The sequence below is a fragment of the Onthophagus taurus genome, chromosome 11 (assembly GCF_036711975.1).
Source record: "Onthophagus taurus isolate NC chromosome 11, IU_Otau_3.0, whole genome shotgun sequence".
Lineage (NCBI taxonomy): Eukaryota > Metazoa > Arthropoda > Insecta > Coleoptera > Scarabaeidae > Onthophagus > Onthophagus taurus.
Genome location: NC_091976.1, coordinates 4,936,395 through 4,955,649, shown reverse-complemented (window position 1 = coordinate 4,955,649; position 19,255 = coordinate 4,936,395). Strand labels below are relative to the sequence as shown.

General features: G+C 31.8%; 1 protein-coding gene and 2 long non-coding RNA genes across 5 annotated transcripts; 1 reads left to right on the top strand and 2 right to left on the bottom strand.

Annotated features, from left to right (window-relative positions):
- Window positions 1-672: 672 nt before the first annotated feature.
- Window positions 673-2,436, bottom strand: LOC111422980 (piggyBac transposable element-derived protein 4-like). The gene has a single exon (XM_023056231.2). The coding sequence runs from the start codon at window positions 2,434-2,436 to the stop codon at window positions 673-675; it is 1,764 nt and encodes a 587-aa protein (XP_022911999.2).
- A 12,081-nt stretch (window positions 2,437-14,517) lies between these two features.
- Window positions 14,518-16,160, bottom strand: LOC111423094 (uncharacterized). Of its 2 annotated transcripts, XR_011641734.1 has the most exons (4): window positions 15,010-16,160; window positions 14,884-14,944; window positions 14,643-14,822; window positions 14,518-14,589 (listed from the first exon to the last, which is right to left on the bottom strand). It is a non-coding gene; the product is annotated as an uncharacterized lncRNA (long non-coding RNA). The 2 variants fall into 2 exon arrangements; XR_011641733.1 differs by having other exon boundaries at window positions 14,643-14,944.
- Window positions 16,161-17,674: 1,514 nt separating this feature from the next.
- LOC139432215 (uncharacterized) lies at window positions 17,675-18,945 on the top strand. 2 transcript variants are annotated; one of them, XR_011642083.1, is made up of 4 exons: window positions 17,675-18,453; window positions 18,519-18,579; window positions 18,641-18,820; window positions 18,874-18,945. It is a non-coding gene; the product is annotated as an uncharacterized lncRNA (long non-coding RNA). The 2 variants fall into 2 exon arrangements; XR_011642082.1 differs by having other exon boundaries at window positions 18,519-18,820.
- Window positions 18,946-19,255: the final 310 nt, after the last annotated feature.

Here is a 19,255-nt window from a genome sequence, read left to right as displayed (position 1 = left end):
TTTTTTTTTCACTTAACCCTAGAACCACAACGTGGAATTTTGATCACATTAGTCACAACCTGGCGTCGCATACGACTCCATAATAAAATCCTATTTATACCTTGTTTTTTGGATTAAAACGTCCATATAATTATACATATGGAAAGCAAATGAAGTACTGAAAAGGTTGTAATAGTATATTACATTATGAGGACTGTAAGGACCTTATTATATGCGAGTAGGAAAGCTGCGCGCGAGCCGCGTAGCGGCGAGTGCAGTAATTCTACGAGCATGTAATAAGCTTACAATTCGAGTTATGTACTATACTATTTCTACGAAAGAAAAAAATCGTATATATATTTTCAATTTTTTTTCAGAATTACGACGTTTTGACAGCGTGTATCTGTCAGAACAGCGTCTACCAATTCGATTCGATTTTGATTGGTCAGAATGAACCGGAACGATAACGTAATGAATATTACATTACAGTTCCGGTTCATTATGTTACAGTGTTCGCAATTGTCCGTTTACTTATGTTAGTAACCAAACAGTACATAATCGGTAACTTACTAATATGGGAGTAGAAAAATATATTTAGTTCAAGTAAATACTAGAATTTTATTTATTTATAAAAAGAAAGAAACCACGCTAAAACTGAAATAAAAAACTATGGTATTTGAAATAAAAGTTTTATTATTTGCAGTCTACACAAATGCTGAGGCGGTGCTCGGCGCATACGCTTTTTTTGCAATGTTCGCATTTGTTTCGCGCTTTACGGTTTTTTGCCCTGGGGCAGTAATCACAACGACCTAATGGCCCCTCAGCCCTTTGCAATACCTCTTCTTCGTCGCACTTTAATATTTGGCGAATATTACTTCTTATTTCCCTCGGAAGTCGTCCATTATTCATCCTGCCTCTAAGATGTTCTTCTACCAGTGACATAGACAGTTGCTTTAGGAAGGCTGACCGTTGAACTGGTTTATCGGCATCCTCGTTCCATTTGTAAATGACATACGAGTTGATTCCTGCAATGTCCATCATTCCATAAAAGATTCTTAGTGGCCATCTACGAGTTTTTCTGGACACTGTCGTCGAATGACATAGCTGGTCGAATGTATCAACGCCACCTTTTGTTTCATTATAAAACATGATCATTTCTGGCTTTTTGGTGTGTTCATTTATATCTGGTTGGGTATGCATTGTTGATATTAGAATAACTGTTTTGTTCTTTTTTGGGACGTACGAAACCAGAGTGCTTTGGTCGTTATGTACAAACATACTCGATTGTACCGCTTTTCCTTTTGTTTCCACAAGCTGTTTTGGTATGTCTGGTTTGTTCTTTCTCAAGGTTCCCACCATGGTTAGCTTGAGTTCTAATAATTTTTCCGCTACCTCTAATGAACTAAACCAATTATCCATTGTGCAGTTTCGGTTTGAGCCTTGAATTTCTTTCGTCAAGTTCAAAACATAATGTGTCGGAATGGAAAACGGTCCTTCCCTGACCTCTTTACCGATATAAGGCTTGGCCGAGCACATATAAAATGTTCTTGAATCACACATGGTCACAAGTTTTAAACCGTATTTATCCGGCTTACTAGGGATATACATTTTAAAAGGACATCGTCCTCTAAATGCCAGTAAAGTTTCATCAATAGTTACATATTCTGAGGGGCTGTAGTTTCTTCTACAACATCCCTCAAAAATATCCCATATCTCTCTGGTAGCAGCGAATTTGTCTTGTTTTTTCCTTTCTTCCCTTGTCGCTTTATTGTCAAACCGCAAACAATTGATCAGAAATTCAAATCGGTTTTTACACATTGTTGCTCTGAAAACCGGAGGTCCTAACTCTAATGAAAATAAATCATGTAGGGTAAGATGCGCGCTTTTCATAACACCGCTAAGATATAAAAGACCAAGTAAAGCACGCAATTCAACAACATTTGTTTCACCAATATATCGCTGAGCGGTTTTATAACGTGTCCTTTTTATATTGATTTGGTGGTTTGTATATTGAACAATTATGTCGAGGATCTCGTCAGTAAAAAATGAATTCCAAATTTTACGTATGCATTTCAAGTTGCGCAAACAACCTTTTGGACCGGGTAAATGAAGTACAATGTTCTTCCGGGCAGTTCTTGCATTTCTAGCATGAAAACTTTTCAAATACCATTTACGACCATTCTTCGCATATATCGCTTTCCTATTTTCTGTCTCATAACTGCTTGAAGAAGCTGCAGTATTATCGCTCACGTCATTACACTGATTACTTTCTTCATTAGTATTTTGTGGTTCAGCTGCATCAAACTCGTCGTCTTCTAAAATTTCATTTGTTGTAAAATCTTCTGTTTCACTTTCTTCACTTTCAGCTGCTTCATCGTCCTCCAATTCGTCATTTTGAATCGCAAGTGCTATTCTTTCTAACTCTATCTGAGACAAGGGACGTTTTCTTTCATTCATATTTGCTCTACAAGGTATATATTTGCATAAAAATAAATAAAACAAAATACAAACAGAAGCACATACCTCTGGAATTTCTATGTTTTAAAGAACAACGTGGCGTCGTATACGACGGCTAATTTTTTTGACACAGATACAATTGTTTAAATTTGGAACTGATTCGTCTACACACTTTTCACTCTTAACCTAAAAGGTACTGAGACGCGTGATCACCTACGTCATATAGCGCAAGCGCACGTTAAGATTTAAATTTCTTGCGGTCGCATACGACGCCACGTTGTGGTTCTAGGGTTAAGAATAAAAAATTCAGTGGATGATCATTTTGCTACGTAGATATGCTAAAATAGCCAATCCAAAAATTCCATATTATTATTCCATATTTCAACTAATCTCGAAATTCTAAACAAAATTCGAGCCATTTTTCATATTGCAACTTTTCGCGAGCCGCAATTAAATTCGTATATTTTAAAAATGTATGCAAAAAAGGTAATTTTTTTACAGAAATTATATTAATACATTTGTCGAGAGCCACAAATAATCGTTCAAAGAGCCGCATGTGGCTCGCGAGCCGTAATTTGGAGGGCCACTCCGATTCCCGCAGCCGGGCGCTTCATTAGTTAGCGCCGGCACTAGTGTAAAGATGAAAAACTTTCAAAGGTTACTTGATGAATTATGAACGACTAAAATATTTTTGTGTAGTTTATTCAATCTCGATAATGGTTAAGTTTAGGTTCATGATATGCTACATGAATTTTGTTTAGAATTTCGAGATGAATCGAAAGATGGAATAATATGCAGAATGTTCCATTAAAGAAAACGTAACTTTGCTTCGTCATCACTTTTTGACTTACCCGGTATACTCCATTTGTCTTTATTGTAATAGATTTGAAATGAGCTGAATAAGCCGTTAGAATAACATTGAAAAACTTACGGAAAATTTAATAAAAAGTTTCGATGTAACGTCACACACACAATCCGATGAGTAAAAATAAAATAATTCTCTTAAAATTGATGAAAGAATTAACAACTTCTCGATGTTACAACGCATATTTGCGGGTGAATACTGATACCCCCCTGTTTCTTTGGTATTCGACGCACAACGCTTTAAAACGTCTTTGTTTACCATTTACCTGCGTACCCTTACCTCATTCTAGAAAAAATCTTACAACAGAGTTCAAACCGACAGTATAACGTCTTAGAGTAAAGTGAATTAATTAATGATTTATAAATTTACGCCCTTTTATACTATTTACTTATCTACTATGGTTATTAAGAAATTTTGATGGAATCTTCCCATTGTTCTTAGTTTTATTTTTTTTTTACTTTTAATAAAAGATAACCTAACTTTTATTCTAAAAGATACATTTTAGTACAAAACAACATTAAAGAAAGATTTCATTTCGAAAACCTTCACTCTGATATTGTCTTCTTTTGAAATAAATAAAATATTATTGTTTTTAAACATATTTTGTAACATTGAACAGAAACGAAAATCTAATATTACTATAAACTAAATTTAAAAAAAAACAAGATTTTGTTACGTTTTTGAATCTAATCACCTTAATTTCTACTAAATAATTTTAATTATTTAGTATTAATATTCTTTTATTGTTTGGTAGCTTCAAGATTCCTACTCCTTTTACTTTCCCTATTCCCCACGAGAGGTCGCGGGTGATCGATTTAACTTTTGATATATTTTGGGACGAGATTTGGAAACTCGCTGTCTTTAATTTCGTTCGTCCTAGTGAAAACATTGGGGGTAATTTTGTTAAAGTTTACGACATTTTGGGAGTTCTTAAAGTTTTTGGGTCGGTTGTTGAACGTGATGTTCTCTTACTTATTGAATAAAAACCATATTAATTTTCCTACTTATTGTATTATTTAATGTACACCTTTTTTAGCACTATCTTATCTCTAACCCTTCTAACCATTTTATCCAACCCCAAAAACTCAAAAGTCTCTAAGTCCCCAGAAATTGAATACGTTCCAGTACGGGGTACGGGTACTTTAATGGCCAATATACTATACATATAATACGACACTAAAGAATAGTTAAAATTTAAATACGAATAATAATAAAATACAAACTATTGAATTAATTGAAAAGAAAAACTTAATACCCTTTAATACATTTTTAACATACCACCCGCCTTGCCGATATCGGTAATACAGACACCTGTAGAATGCGTGGTCAAAACAAAACAAAAAAAATGAACTATTTTACATCGAACAAATGGAAGGTTTATATCAAAACCAAAAATTTGCAACAAAAACTAGCCAACATCTATTTAGCTGGTGGAAGATGTTCGTCTTTGACGACAACTAAGCATCCAACTGTAACTTAAACCATTTTGTTTTATTTAGAAAGAACAGGAGATAAAATTTTTGAATTTATATCAGAATTCGTTGATGATTCTTCTTAGAAGTTGGAATCGCTTGAGCTGGCTTAACTTTTCATCTAATAAGGAAGGCTCCGGAACAATGGAAAGAGATGATCCAATCAGAAAATGTTCTGGAGAAGAACGTCATAGTTGGGTCATCTGAAACAGTACAAAGGGATCGAGAGTTTAAAATAGCCCCAATTTGAATGAGAACTCCTCGTAAGTGAGCAAACAACATCCTATGATTTTCCTTAAATGAGTTTTTAGGAATGGGGCACCAGTCTCCCATTTCTCTCTAAAGTGTGGTGATGCTGGAGTGTTTAATTTCCAATGTGTTCCATTGTTGCTCAATAAGTCAACCATTCCTCTCCACTCCTTGCAACTCTTCTAGCTTATAAGCATCGGATGTGGCTATTTATACATACTGTATGTATACACAATTGGCTATTTATACATACTGTATGTATATGGATTTGACTATTTATACATACTGTATGTATATGGATTTGGCTATTTATACATACTGTATGTGACTTATATGTACATACTATATGTAATTAGGTACAATTTTTTTTTTATTATCAGGCATTCACCAAGCAATTTCATCATATCATTATAGAAAGAATAATCGAAGAGGCCACAATACATGATATCTTGACGTTGGAGAACATACTAACAAAGAAGGATAAGAAATTGAATAATCTAAAAGAAAGTAAACTCAAGAACCAAAAATTGAAAGATATGGACAGTAACCAAGAAATAATTCACAAATTCTACCCAAGAATAACTAATCTTTCAAATGTAAACTTCACCCAAAAAGTGTATTTGGTTCTTAATGAGAACCTTATCTCTAGTAATGACACCTTAAATTTTTTCAAACAATTGAGATATTATTCTGTGGAAATTTCTCCTGAACAGTTCAATCCAAATGGCATTCTTAAAAATCGGTATCTTCCGAATGGTGTTAGGAATGTGCACAACTTTGAACTTTCAGTATCCAGTGGTACCATCCAATACCCGGAATTGGCGTCTAGTTTGGTGAAATATTTTGATCCATGCAATTTTGCTGCCATTTGTTCTAATGTTGGAAGTGGATAATGACTCCTCTTTATTGCTCTATTAAGCTGTTGTGGGTCAAGACATATTCTAAAATTCCCGTTATCCTTTTTTACTATTACTATGTTGCTAACCCAATAATTTTCAATTTCTGCTTTAACATCTATCTAATACTAGTTTAACTTTTGTCTCTATACAGCCTATCTTATTGTCTAATAAATCAGCATATTCTTCAAAACTTTTATTTAACTGATTAACTTTTCTTAAAATGTCTAATTTTATGCATGTGTTTAAACCCAATACATTGTTATATGTTTTCTCTGTGATATAGAATTTTATTTTATAACTATTCTCTTTTAACAAACACTTTATTTTAGCGTAACCTGCCATTGAAATTTGTTCCTTAGTATACGTACTGATATGATCATTAGTTTTTATAGCATTTTTATTTAACTCTAATTTTACATAATTATCTAACGACATTAAGTTGCAATCCGCCCCTGAGTCTATTTTAAAATTTAAAAATTTACCGTTAATTATTAACTTTAAACCAAACCAAGAATTCACACTGTTAACGTTTTTCACCACACTCTGAATAGTGTGGTCTGAGTTGGAACTTTGATCACTAAGGTACTTATCTTTTTCTATTTCTCTTACTCCTTTCAATCCACGTTTACCGCTCGTCCTGAGGCCTTTCTTCTGATCGTTGGTCGCCGTCTCTGTTCCTTGGTGGCGCTGTGTTGTCTCCGCCTTTTCTCGATCGCTGCCGCTTGTTGCTCTGCATGCCCTTGAAGAGTGATTTGCGCCATTGCACTTGTAACACTGCTTCCCATATGCCCGACATTTCTTGTATTCATGTTCGGTTAAACACTTTTTACACCTCCATCCTCGACTAGTATTTTCATTGTTCTTTACCACTTCGATTTCATGTCTCGCATCCAACGCCTCGGCTTGCTTTCTGGAAATTTCCCTGACTTGCGCCATCTCTAAAGCCTTCTCAATAGTTAAATTTTGGGTGCTCAACTCAACAATACATTACAACAACACTGATCACAATGCAACATCCGTCTGTGATGAGCATTGATAACCAGCTTAGTAAAATGGGAATCTCTTGAAAAAATCATTGTGTGTTTTTCATCTCAATCGAGAGAGGCAGAGTGAAAATGTCTGGTGATTCTTAACACTATTTCTACCGACACTTCACGAATACCTGTTCCTACCGCGATCAGTCAAATGACCGGCCTTTAACACAACCAATATATTCTAAACTATAAGTAAATAATAGTTAATTTGATGTAATAAAAACATAGTTTCTTTTATTCACAGGTATATAATGTAAATTTTATTCGTTTTCGCCGCATTTTTTACAAATAGGTTTTTGGTTTGTACATTTTCCACATACATATTTTTTACACTTTAGACATATTCTGTTAGTCTTATTGTCTTTACAATATCTTATTTGACATGTTTTCCGTTTACATGAACCTGTAATTGTATTTGTGACGGGTGTTGGTCAATCTTCTTTGCTGAACTGTAGCTTTTTTTGATATTCGCTAGCAAGTTCTTCTGCTAGTTCAAATAAAAAATCTTGCCTCAAAATTTTGTCTCTCGTGGTTTCTTTATATAAAACCCATGCATTTATCCCAGCCAAATATAAGATACTGAAAATTTATCTTCTATTTCCTCTAATCGTCCCAACAATCGTAATTTTCTTCCCTAAAAGTTTTGTCGCTAGAAACATGCTTGTGAAAAAATTATCCGTGGTTATATTTCCACATTCTCTATATGGTCTTATTAATTTCAGAGAGACAATCTCTCTTTGCTATTTACATTAGATGCTAACCAGAACTTGATACCAAATTTGTCTGGTTTATTAGGCATGTACTGGGTAATTCTAAATCTACATCTACATCTAGTAAGGAATCTGAAATTAAGTAAAAAACAAGAAATAAAATGATTTCATTTTAAAATAGTTAAATTTATTCAATAAAAAATTTGGGTATGATATATTTTAAAACAAAAATTTAATGCACAATCCTACATTACAATCTGGACAGTATCTAATCTCTTTTCTCTTCTATTGGAGACGGTGTTGCTGATAGACGTTCGGGTTTTTCTTCAACTTTTCCATATTTTTTTGATAATTTTTTGAACAATCTAATCGAGATTTTAGACCTCCCTGTTTTGAATATACTATAACAAAATAATTCCAAATTGTCTGATCAAAAAGGTGTTGAAACATTTTATAATAACATTTCTTTCCGCACTTTTTGATAATAGGATAATTTGTTAGATGTTGATCAAGTTTGACAACACTGCCCATAGAATTGTTGTAATCATTGATAAATTTTGGAATGTTTTTAGAATCTTGCCTTCTTTCATTCTAACTTCATCATCAACTTCTATCATTTCTGTATTGTGAATTGTCGATAACAAGCCAACGTCCTTTTTATCTTTCCATTTCATTACACAAACTTTTCCTCTCTGGTATGCCATTATTTCTCTTTTTATCAACAAACTTTTTCTTTTGCAGATCTTTCGGCACATCTTTTCTGTTCAATTTCATAGTACCAAATATATCGGTTTTGTATATGTCCGCAAGTGTCGGGGAAGTATAAAAATTGTTTATGAATTTGTGTTCGCATTCCCTGCTCTTTATAATTATTGTCAATTAACCCGATTTCCACCCATCCGGGAATCCAACTCAATCTACCCTTATAGAACATAAGACTCTCGTCTATTGTTACATCTATTTCGAGTGTAATCGCAGAAGAACATTTTTTATTTAGATGTTGAAGAACAGGTCATAATTTATTTAGTTTCGGATGTGGGTGCGTTTTTGCATTATATCGCAAATTGTCTGTAAAAGGTTACAACTCTTCAATAAATTAAACTGCCTACAGGACATAACTTTTGCGAAAAATGGTGTTTCAATCAAATCCTTGTTGTAAGAAGGTGCAGGATTTTCGTATTCCAAAAAAAATCAAAATAGCGTAAAATTGATTCCTCAGCATCATCGTCAAATTGGAAATTTACACCAGCTGTGTCGCTAAAAGGAAACCTTGTCGATCAAGGTGGTGGATTTCCTACATTTATGGGAAGAAATTCTGTCAGTTCAATGACATTTTCGATCTCTGAATCAGAATCATAGAACCATGGCACTGAAAAATCACTTTCACGCTTATCAAAATTTCTTCATCACTCTCTAACATTATTGAGTAAACAAAAGCTAGGATAAAAACAGTTATAATAAGAAGTTTTACCCTAAAATGAGTATTACCTATTTTACTTTTATCTCAAATGTAGTCGTAAGTCATCTGTAATAACGTAACGTGTCATAAAAACTACTTCGTATAATGAAATTTATGTGAAAATTATACACTTAAACGCGAAAACAAAGGAGTCATTTTTTGCACATATATTATGGGAATAGATTTCACGCTAGTATAAGCGCAGAAAATTTATCGTTACTACGTGAAGTTGCACAAAAAATTTACATCAAAACCAAAAAAATTTAAAACCAAAGATAAATTCTTTTTTATTATTGTATATTTCAAAAATACAAGACTAAATATCGCTACGTGAATCTATATCAGTTCTGAAGTTAACCGTACCGTTTTGAATAACAATATGAAACATTTCCAAAAACAAACGATTATGGTAATTGTCTTCTTTATCTGAGATTTTTGTATCAGCAAAATTAACGATGTGACCAGTGTCCAAACTATGGTGTGCCAACGCACAACCTTTTTTGTAAATTTTTATATCACTCTTATGTTGGCTTAAACGTTTTTTTAATCACTGACGTGTTTGAGGTTTTGAAAGCGGCAGAAAATATATAAGAAATTCGTTTTAAGATATGTGACTCCTTCTGGTTACTTTTTTTTTTGGAAGAAAATGTATGGAAATGATTTATAACTTTAAAGGATTACTTTTGCGTGAGACTGTACATACGCATGTTGGGATAGGACAACGCCGATTCATGTTCACGTAAACCATGTGTTAACTGCATCATACTTAAAATATTAAATTATCTTTGTAATTAAATACTGCTTTTAACAAATATATACAAAATTAAAACAAATTGTATCTAAAAATGCAAAATAATGTAAATCATGCCATCTATTAATGGGAAACCAAACTATGCTAGCCACCAGATATCGTTTCAGTGACGCATGAACAATTTCGTTGACCTTGCATTCTGCACGTTCTCGCATTAATGCATTAAGCGTACGTGGTGCTCTTGGTGCTTACTCATTACATTCCACCCATTCCACGAAGAGCTGGCTTCGAAGAAGCTTCTGTTGTGGTGTTAAGAATTTGTTTTCAAAAATAACGTAGAAATGTCCAAATATAGCTTATGGAATGTCTCTTGTAACATTTACGTCAAAACTTCCATCAATTGTCATCGAATAAATATAAGAAAGAGGCAGAGTTTCAATTCTGCATTTCGAAGGTGATTAAGAACAAGACGTCTGCTTGGATGAGGTAAGAATTTTTATAAAAAATTTTTAAAATTGAATATAAACTTATATACTTATAACTTATATACCGGGTGTCCTATCGGTTGTGATATAGGCTTTCTTGACTTCTAAATTTCAAGGTACAAACTTCATTCGATGTGTATTAAGCCACACTACTTGACTAGGTTGTGATTGGTTGTGATCATGTCAAATAAATTGTTTATTGTATGGTTTGCGAATAATTTGCAAAAATGTTAAAAATGACGAAATTTATACGTTAGTTCTCATTATCTTATCATAACCCCATACCAAGGTTATTTGCGTTTCAGTAAAATCTTTAAAGAATGTTTTGCAAAACAATTCCAAAGTTGTTTACGTAAGTTGGGGTTATCTTATCAACCACATAAAAAGCTTATTTGCGTTTTTGAATAACGATTTTTTAAGGCATTGGAATACTAACATAAGAAAAGATGAGTTTTAAAGCTCATTCTTTAATGGTAATTTTTTCATGTCTCTTTAGTTTTTTCCGTAAAAAAATAGTTTTCGCGTAAATAAATTTTTGACAACTTTGAACGCTCATAGCTCGAAAACAAAAGAGTTTTTGAGGGACTCTATGTTTATATAAAAAACTTGTGTTATTTTGGCAAGTACTATATCCTAGTAAAGTTTCCCAATTAAAAACTAACCCATCCTGTGTATGTACATACACTAAGCAGCATATAAGTAATGCGCTTTTTGCTTACGTTAGTGCGCGTTATCTTGCCATAACCAGCTACCAAGGTTATCAGCCTTTCAGTAAAACAATTAAAGAATGTTATGCAAAAAAATACTAAAGTTGTTTATGTAAGTTGGAGTTATCGTATCAACCACAAAAGAATGGTTTTAAAGAATGTATGTGACGATTATAACTATTTATAACTGCGTATTTCGAAGTATAGTTATGTAAAAACCAAGTAAAATTAAACTTTGAATACAATGGTTCAATTCAATGCATTTTCATTATAGGATTTAGCCTGTCATAATAGTATATTAAAAAACAAGTTTCGTAAGACACATTTGAAAAGCACGAATTCAAGTTGAAAAACGAGTGGCGAAGCCACGAGTTTTTTAATGAATGAGTGCTTTAAGTCTTATGAAACGTGTTTTTTATGCTATTTTTTGTAATTCGCGGTTTTATCCTTTTTTTTTTCTCAAAAATAAAATAAATTTTAACAATGTAGGGAAATAGATATGTAGCAGTTGGTAACACTGTAACACTTGAAAATAGAAATTTGAATTGACAATTAGAAATTGTCAAAACACAAAATGTATTGACCTGACAAAAATGTTTCATGTACACCTCCCAAAATAAGAGAAATTGCTCAGAGTTCAATGTCCTCATCATTGTGGGCCTTGTATTCGATACTAAGAACGTGTTTAAACATCCGTAGACAAACATTGTCACATTGATAACTAGAAAAATTAATGACCCAATGTCACCAACTTGAACTGGTTCCATAAAATGTTACTAAAATCTCATTACAGCATCGGATGCTGTAAGGAGTCTCATTATAGCACCCGTTTGAGTACTGTTATAGCTTTCATTACCGTCGCGAATTACAAAAAATTAATTTAAACATGTAGATGTTAAAAGTTGGCGGATAATGTACAAGTTGTTCGAATTATAAAGCGAAAATTTTAATTTTAAAATTTTGTATCATGCTTTGAGGTTCTCAAAGTTCGGATAATTTGTCCATAAATAATCATTAATATCACAGGGCAACACTCATTCTACGATTGGTTAGTTTTTTAGGTAATTTTGGTCTCCTGAACACGAAAATAATAATATTTTTGTTGAATTAACTGTACTTTTATATTAATTAATTAATTAATTATATTAATTAAAAAAAAGAGAATATTTTTAAAACGTTTATTTTATTATTATCAAATGATTTGAAATAAACAAAGTACTATAAATGATACAAAAAATAATAAAATTTAATCATAAGAAAGAAAAACATGTCAATAAAAGTTAACCTCTTAACCGCCGAATTAATTCATTTAAATTAAAATTTAAATGAATAAATTATTAAATTTTTATAAAAACATAACAGCCTGAAGCTGAGATATGGTTTTAGGGGTTTGTAGCAAATTTGATACAAACGTCATTCAAGTAAAATTATTATTTGATTCAAATGAAATTCTTGGAAACAATTATTATTTTGATTTAAACATAAATTTACTCTGTATTTATTACAGCATATCTTTGTTTCGCCATTACTCGGACATAATTTTTGTACATTGTTGTCGGGTTTCAAGAACTGCTGGCCAATGGTTCACCCCATCTAATTGAATACATTTTGAGGGATGAGCAGCTGTTGGGCCCTTTTTCTTCTTTTCTTAGTATTCGTCGCATTTCCTTCCTTACACAATGGTCTACTCTTGTTTACTAAACCTAAAGGTTCACAGTCTCGGCGGTAAAGCAACCAGTAGTTGACAATTACTAGATCAATAAAATGATCTAATATTCTTGATCTAATATGGATAAGGTAGTATGATATTAGAGCATCTAGTAAGTCCACACCTCCCATAAATTTATTATAAGTTGTCACCATTTGTGGACATTTTACTACAATAGAAACCTTTGAATTTCCGTCCCATCGTTTCACATTGGTTAGTGGATAAGCACTAGATAATGTGCTGGCCACATGAACAGATCTGTTGTCGATCTATTTTACAGCCCATATACAAATATTGTCAAGAGTTATTTCTTATGCCTCTAAAGTTCCTTTGCCTTTCTTCTTCATAACATCCTGAGCAAAAGTTAGTCCAGGGAATCTATTGATACCATTGAGGTCTTATATATAATCTAGAGAGCGTATCTGGTGGTGGTGGGGGTAATCAGAAAGTCAGACATGTTGGATGTACCGACCTGAACTTAGCTATAATTTCAAGTCTCTATTGTACCTACAATTATAACCTCACAATTCTCATAAACATATTGTTATTTTTATTAAAATTTGATTTTTGTTGAGTTTTCGAATTCTTTTCGTTTCACATATGTTTTTTATAATTTGATAGGTTGGACGATTATTTACAACAGTCCATAAAATGTTTCTGGTTACTGGACTTGGAATTAACAATTAAAGACCTCGGTATAAGAAGGGGACAACTCCTTCTCTTGATAAATGGAGCTACTCCCTTCTTGCAGCAAGGTCTTCAATTGAAGTTCAAGTAAAGTTTATTATTAAGGACTGTTCAGTTTTTTTAAAATAAACTAACAATTAGTTATAAGCAAAGGTTAACGTGATCAATCGGAATTGCTTTAAATATTTTCTTCTTAGTTTTTGTTAATTATAAGGGTTATGGCTAAAAATTATTAAGTTCTTTTAAAATATCATATAATTAATAATTATTTATCAATAAAAAATTAATGTTTTGTTTTGGTTATTATTTTCTGCCTTTCCAGTTTATAATAATGTAAATTCTTGCATAAGTATATATAAGAATTTCGAATTTCCCGCTAAGTTGGTACATCTAACATGGCGACCTTTCTGGCTTCATTTTAGGCGTGGTGGGGACAACAGCATACGCACTCTAGATTATATATAAGACCTCAATGATTGATACGAATTGTGCCCAAAACTGGGAACCCATTTTTGGCCAGTTCAACGAATAGTTTTTGAGATGAAAACCAATTGTCACAAAATATTACGTGATTTATACATCTTTTTTAGATTTGAAAAACAACATTCGCGCTTGCACCTAAGTCTGGATAACCTTCTGCTTTATCTCTTTTCCCAGTATACAGGTGTCCCGAAATTCAACGTCCAGCGGACACCGGGTGAGTGGCCAACCCATGCCTGTTCTGGGAAAAATAAGAAAAAATTTTATGTCTCTTAATTAAGTAGTAATAGACATATTTTTGAAAATGTTAAACTCGTTCCCAATTTCGCAATTTAATGGTGATTTTTTTAATAATGTATTCCTTGTGAACCATGCTGCTATAGAAGTCAGAAATCAAATAACAAAAGTCGTTTTAGTTTTGCAAAAACAAAATTAGTTTGATTTGGTTAAGGTTAAAAGAATTTATATCTATTAAGCTTGACTCTTGATTTTTAAAAAAAGGAGTACAACACCCTTTTTGGCAATGATCGATTCCAAATTCATCGTGAGTTGTAATAAAATTATACTCGAAGAGAAACGATGAAAGAAATTTATTTTTATATAAGTGCTACATGTTTCGAGACTTAAAGTCTCTTCCTCAGGCACAACTAGAAACAAAACAAGGTAATGACTAAGTTACAACATTATATCTATTATTTACCGTCAAGTTTTTAGGAAACAAAATCAGAAAAGGGAAAAATATTCATCGTCGAATGAATTCGATTACTTCAAAAATATATAAGTTTGGACAGATCAACGGTTAGATTTAAAATGTAAAGCCTTAAGGGATGTTAATAACAATTATTGTACGTGTCGAAAATTATTCCAAAAATTAAAAAATCTAAAAAACACATGGTGCATTTCTGCAAGGTCACGTTGAAGAAGTCAAAATGGCTACTTACTTGTTTCATCGCTAAAATTCTTTTGTATTTCTAGGATATCAAAAAGTTTTGAAAAGTTATACTGTAAGAGAAAAAAGGTTAAATTTTAAATGATTCCTTTGAAATTGTTTCTAACTATAAACTTACAGAATGAGATTTTATTCTGGGGCAAAGTGCGGGTCCAACCACGACGTAAGAAAAATTGTGGTGGACTGAATTATGGGTAGTTAGTCGTTATTTGTGAGGGAAATTTAAAAATAGTAGGGGGGGGGGAAAATTTATTTAAAAACTTTAATTTTTTTAAAAAAACCTATCTTTTATAAATTTTGATGTTATGGAAAAAAGGTATATATAGAGAAAAAGTTGGGGAAGAGGGGAAATCGAAATACAAAAGAACTTCCATCAGGGTGAAAAAACCTCATATAAATTTCAAAAAATTTCTGAAGTTGTTTAGTTCAGTAATATCATTGATTAGTCTGTTATTGTTATTATTAACATTAATATGTAACTCTTCGTAGAGATCCATTTCTCTTGACTTCTTCAAGTGTAACAAAAGTTTCATGTTTTCAAATTCTATTTTATGATTACAACTATTAATATGTTTATAAACAGCTGATGAGGGTTTAGTTAAATGTTCTTTAAAACGTTTAGAAATGTTACGACCGGTCTGTCCGATGTATACTTTATCACATTCTGGGCATTTAATTTCATATATACCACTCAACTCGTTACTGTTAAATTGATGTTTATTGTTGAAAATGTGTTTGTGAATCTTATTGTTGGAGACAAAGGCGGGGGCAAGGCCAAATTTTTCTAAATTTTGTTTTAAGGGGTTAATAATTGTGGGGTGGTATGGTAATCCTATAAATTTTCTCTTGACTTTAATTTGTGGGTATATCAATTTATTAACCTGGGAATTGTGAACTTTAAAGTATATGCTCTGCATATCCTCTAGGGAATATCCGTTATTGAATCCCATTTTTAAAATCTTTTTTATTTCTTCTGTGAGATTATGGAGATTTAAGGGGATGTTATATATTCTATTGAAAAAGAATCTAAAACATGCCATTTTATGTTGTTCACAAGTAAATGACTTTTTTGGGATTATGGTATCGGTGGCGGTTGGCTTTCTAAATATATTAAATTCAATAGACCGTTTATTCATGTCTCTAGTAATTTCCAGGTCTAGGAAGTTAATGCTTTGGGACTGTTCCATTTCCAAAGTAAATTCTAAATTACTGATATTGTTAAAGAGGTTGAAAAGACCTTTAAGTTTGGCAGGACATCCTTCATAGACAACAAGAATGTTATCCACATGTGATGTTTCAAAGCCTCACATTGTTATAGATATAACTAGCCTCGAAGATATAAAATTTGCACCACGTTACACCATCCTTAGTGATTTCTCTTTCGAAGAGAAAGATATTGACATCCTCAAACTTGGACACAAATTTGCCCTCCCTAATAAAATTAAACCAGTAGATTTTGCAATAAAGATGGAAGCACAACTTAACTTTAATCCTAATATTAAACAAATTTTTACAGAAAACAAAAAACTTATAGAAGATATCGATAAAGTTCCTAAGTCTAATAATGTAAACCACACAACTCTTATTAAACATCTAAAACTTTTCAAAGAAAAAATTAGAGATAACAATTTAATAGTCACACTAGGAGATAAGGGTGCGGGCACGGTCATTTTAGACAGAATCACTTATAATAAAAAGGCTTCGGACTTCTTTATGGACAACAATATTGTCGAAATCAAAAACAATCCCACCATCACATTCAGTAATATAATCAGGAAATATTTAAGAGAAAATTCAACATACCTAGCTAAATTTAATATTAACTCATTTAATTCTAATGAAATGAATCCTCTCATACCTACTTTAAAATGTCTTATAAAATTACACAAACCCGAAAAAACTATTAGACCAATAATTAGCAACCAAAATACCCCAACAAATAGAGTCTCTAAACTAATTCAAAATTTTCTATACAAACATTTCCACAACAAATTTACTCATACTATTAAGAATTCTACAGATTTGATCAATAAATTAAAAAACTTTAAACTAAATAAAAACAGCAAACTCGTTTCATTTGACATAAAGAATTTATATACCAATATTTCCATCAACCAAACTCTTGATTTTATTAAAAAACATTTAATCAACTTTCAGGACCACAATAAATTAAATATATTAGAAATTAATAGCTTTATTGGTCTCTTAGAAATAGTATGCAATCAAAATTTCTTCACCTTTGAAAACAAATTTTACAGAATGAAAGATGGTTTACCCATGGGATCCCCCATATCTGGAATACTAGCTGACATTTTTGTTGATCATTTCGAAACCGAACTTTTCTCAAATAAAAATCACCTTTTTAATAAAGATATAGCATTCTACGCTAGATATGTGGATGACATTCTTGTTGTCTATGAAGGATGTCCTGCCAAACTTAAAGGTCTTTTCAACCTCTTTAACAATATCAGTAATTTAGAATTTACTTTGGAAATGGAACAGTCCCAAAGCATTAACTTCCTAGACCTGGAAATTACTAGAGACATGAATAAACGGTCTATTGAATTTAATATATTTAGAAAGCCAACCGCCACCGATACCATAATCCCAAAAAAGTCATTTACTTGTGAACAACATAAAATGGCATGTTTTAGATTCTTTTTCAATAGAATATATAACATCCCCTTAAATCTCCATAATCTCACAGAAGAAATAAAAAAGATTTTAAAAATGGGATTCAATAACGGATATTCCCCAGAGGATATGCAGAGCATATACTTTAAAGTTCACAATTCCCAGGTTAATAAATTGATATACCCACAAATTAAAGTCAAGAGAAAATTTATAGGATTACCATACCACCCCACAATTATTAACCCCTTAAAACAAAATTTAGATAAATTTGGCCTTACCCCCGCCTTTGTCTCCAACAATAAGATTCACAAACACATTTTCAACAATAAACATCAATTTAACAGTAACGAGTTGAGTGGTATATATGAAATTAAATGCCCAGAATGTGATAAAGTATACATCGGACAGACCGGTCGTAACATTTCTAAACGTTTTAAAGAACATTTAACTAAACCCTCATCAGCTGTTTATAAACATATTAATAGTTGTAATCATAAAATAGAATTTGAAAACATGAAACTTTTGTTACACTTGAAGAAGTCAAGAGAAATGGATCTCTACGAAGAGTTACATATTAATGTTAATAATAACAATAACAGACTAATCAATGATATTACTGAACTAAACAACTTCAGAAATTTTTTGAAATTTATATGAGGTTTTTTCACCCTGATGGAAGTTCTTTTGTATTTCGATTTCCCCTCTTCCCCAACTTTTTCTCTATATATACCTTTTTTCCATAACATCAAAATTTATAAAAGATAGGTTTTTTTAAAAAAATTAAAGTTTTTAAATAAATTTTCCCCCCCCCCTACTATTTTTAAATTTCCCTCACAAATAACGACTAACTACCCATAATTCAGTCCACCACAATTTTTCTTACGTCGTGGTTGGACCCGCACTTTGCCCCAGAATAAAATCTCATTCTGTAAGTTTATAGTTAGAAACAATTTCAAAGGAATCATTTAAAATTTAACCTTTTTTCTCTTACAGTATAACTTTTCAAAACTTTTTGATATCCTAGAAATACAAAAGAATTTTAGCGATGAAACAAGTAAGTAGCCATTTTGACTTCTTCAACGTGACCTTGCAGAAATGCACCATGTGTTTTTTAGATTTTTTAATTTTTGGAATAATTTTCGACACGTACAATAATTGTTATTAACATCCCTTAAGGCTTTACATTTTAAATCTAACCGTTGATCTGTCCAAACTTATATATTTTTGAAGTAATCGAATTCATTCGACGATGAATATTTTTCCCTTTTCTGATTTTGTTTCCTAAAAACTTGACGGTAAATAATAGATATAATGTTGTAACTTAGTCATTACCTTGTTTTGTTTCTAGTTGTGCCTGAGGAAGAGACTTTAAGTCTCGAAACATGTAGCACTTATATAAAAATAAATTTCTTTCATCGTTTCTCTTCGAGTATAATTTTATTACAACACCCTTGGCAGGTTATTTTAAAAGATGGCCTGTTTAGTCAAGTTTCTAAAATGGTACAACACTTGCCATTCTTCTTTTCATAAAAAATATTATTGCCCGTTTTTCTGCAAAAAAAGTGTTATTTAAAAAATTCATAATGGTACAACATTTTAAAATTAATATTTTCTTGAGAATTGGAGATTGCTTAGTATAAAATTTTTGTAACGGCATCCGTATTTAATTCATTATTAAATAAACAAAGAATCACAAGAAGAAAATTTAAATAAATTTGACTAAAATCATG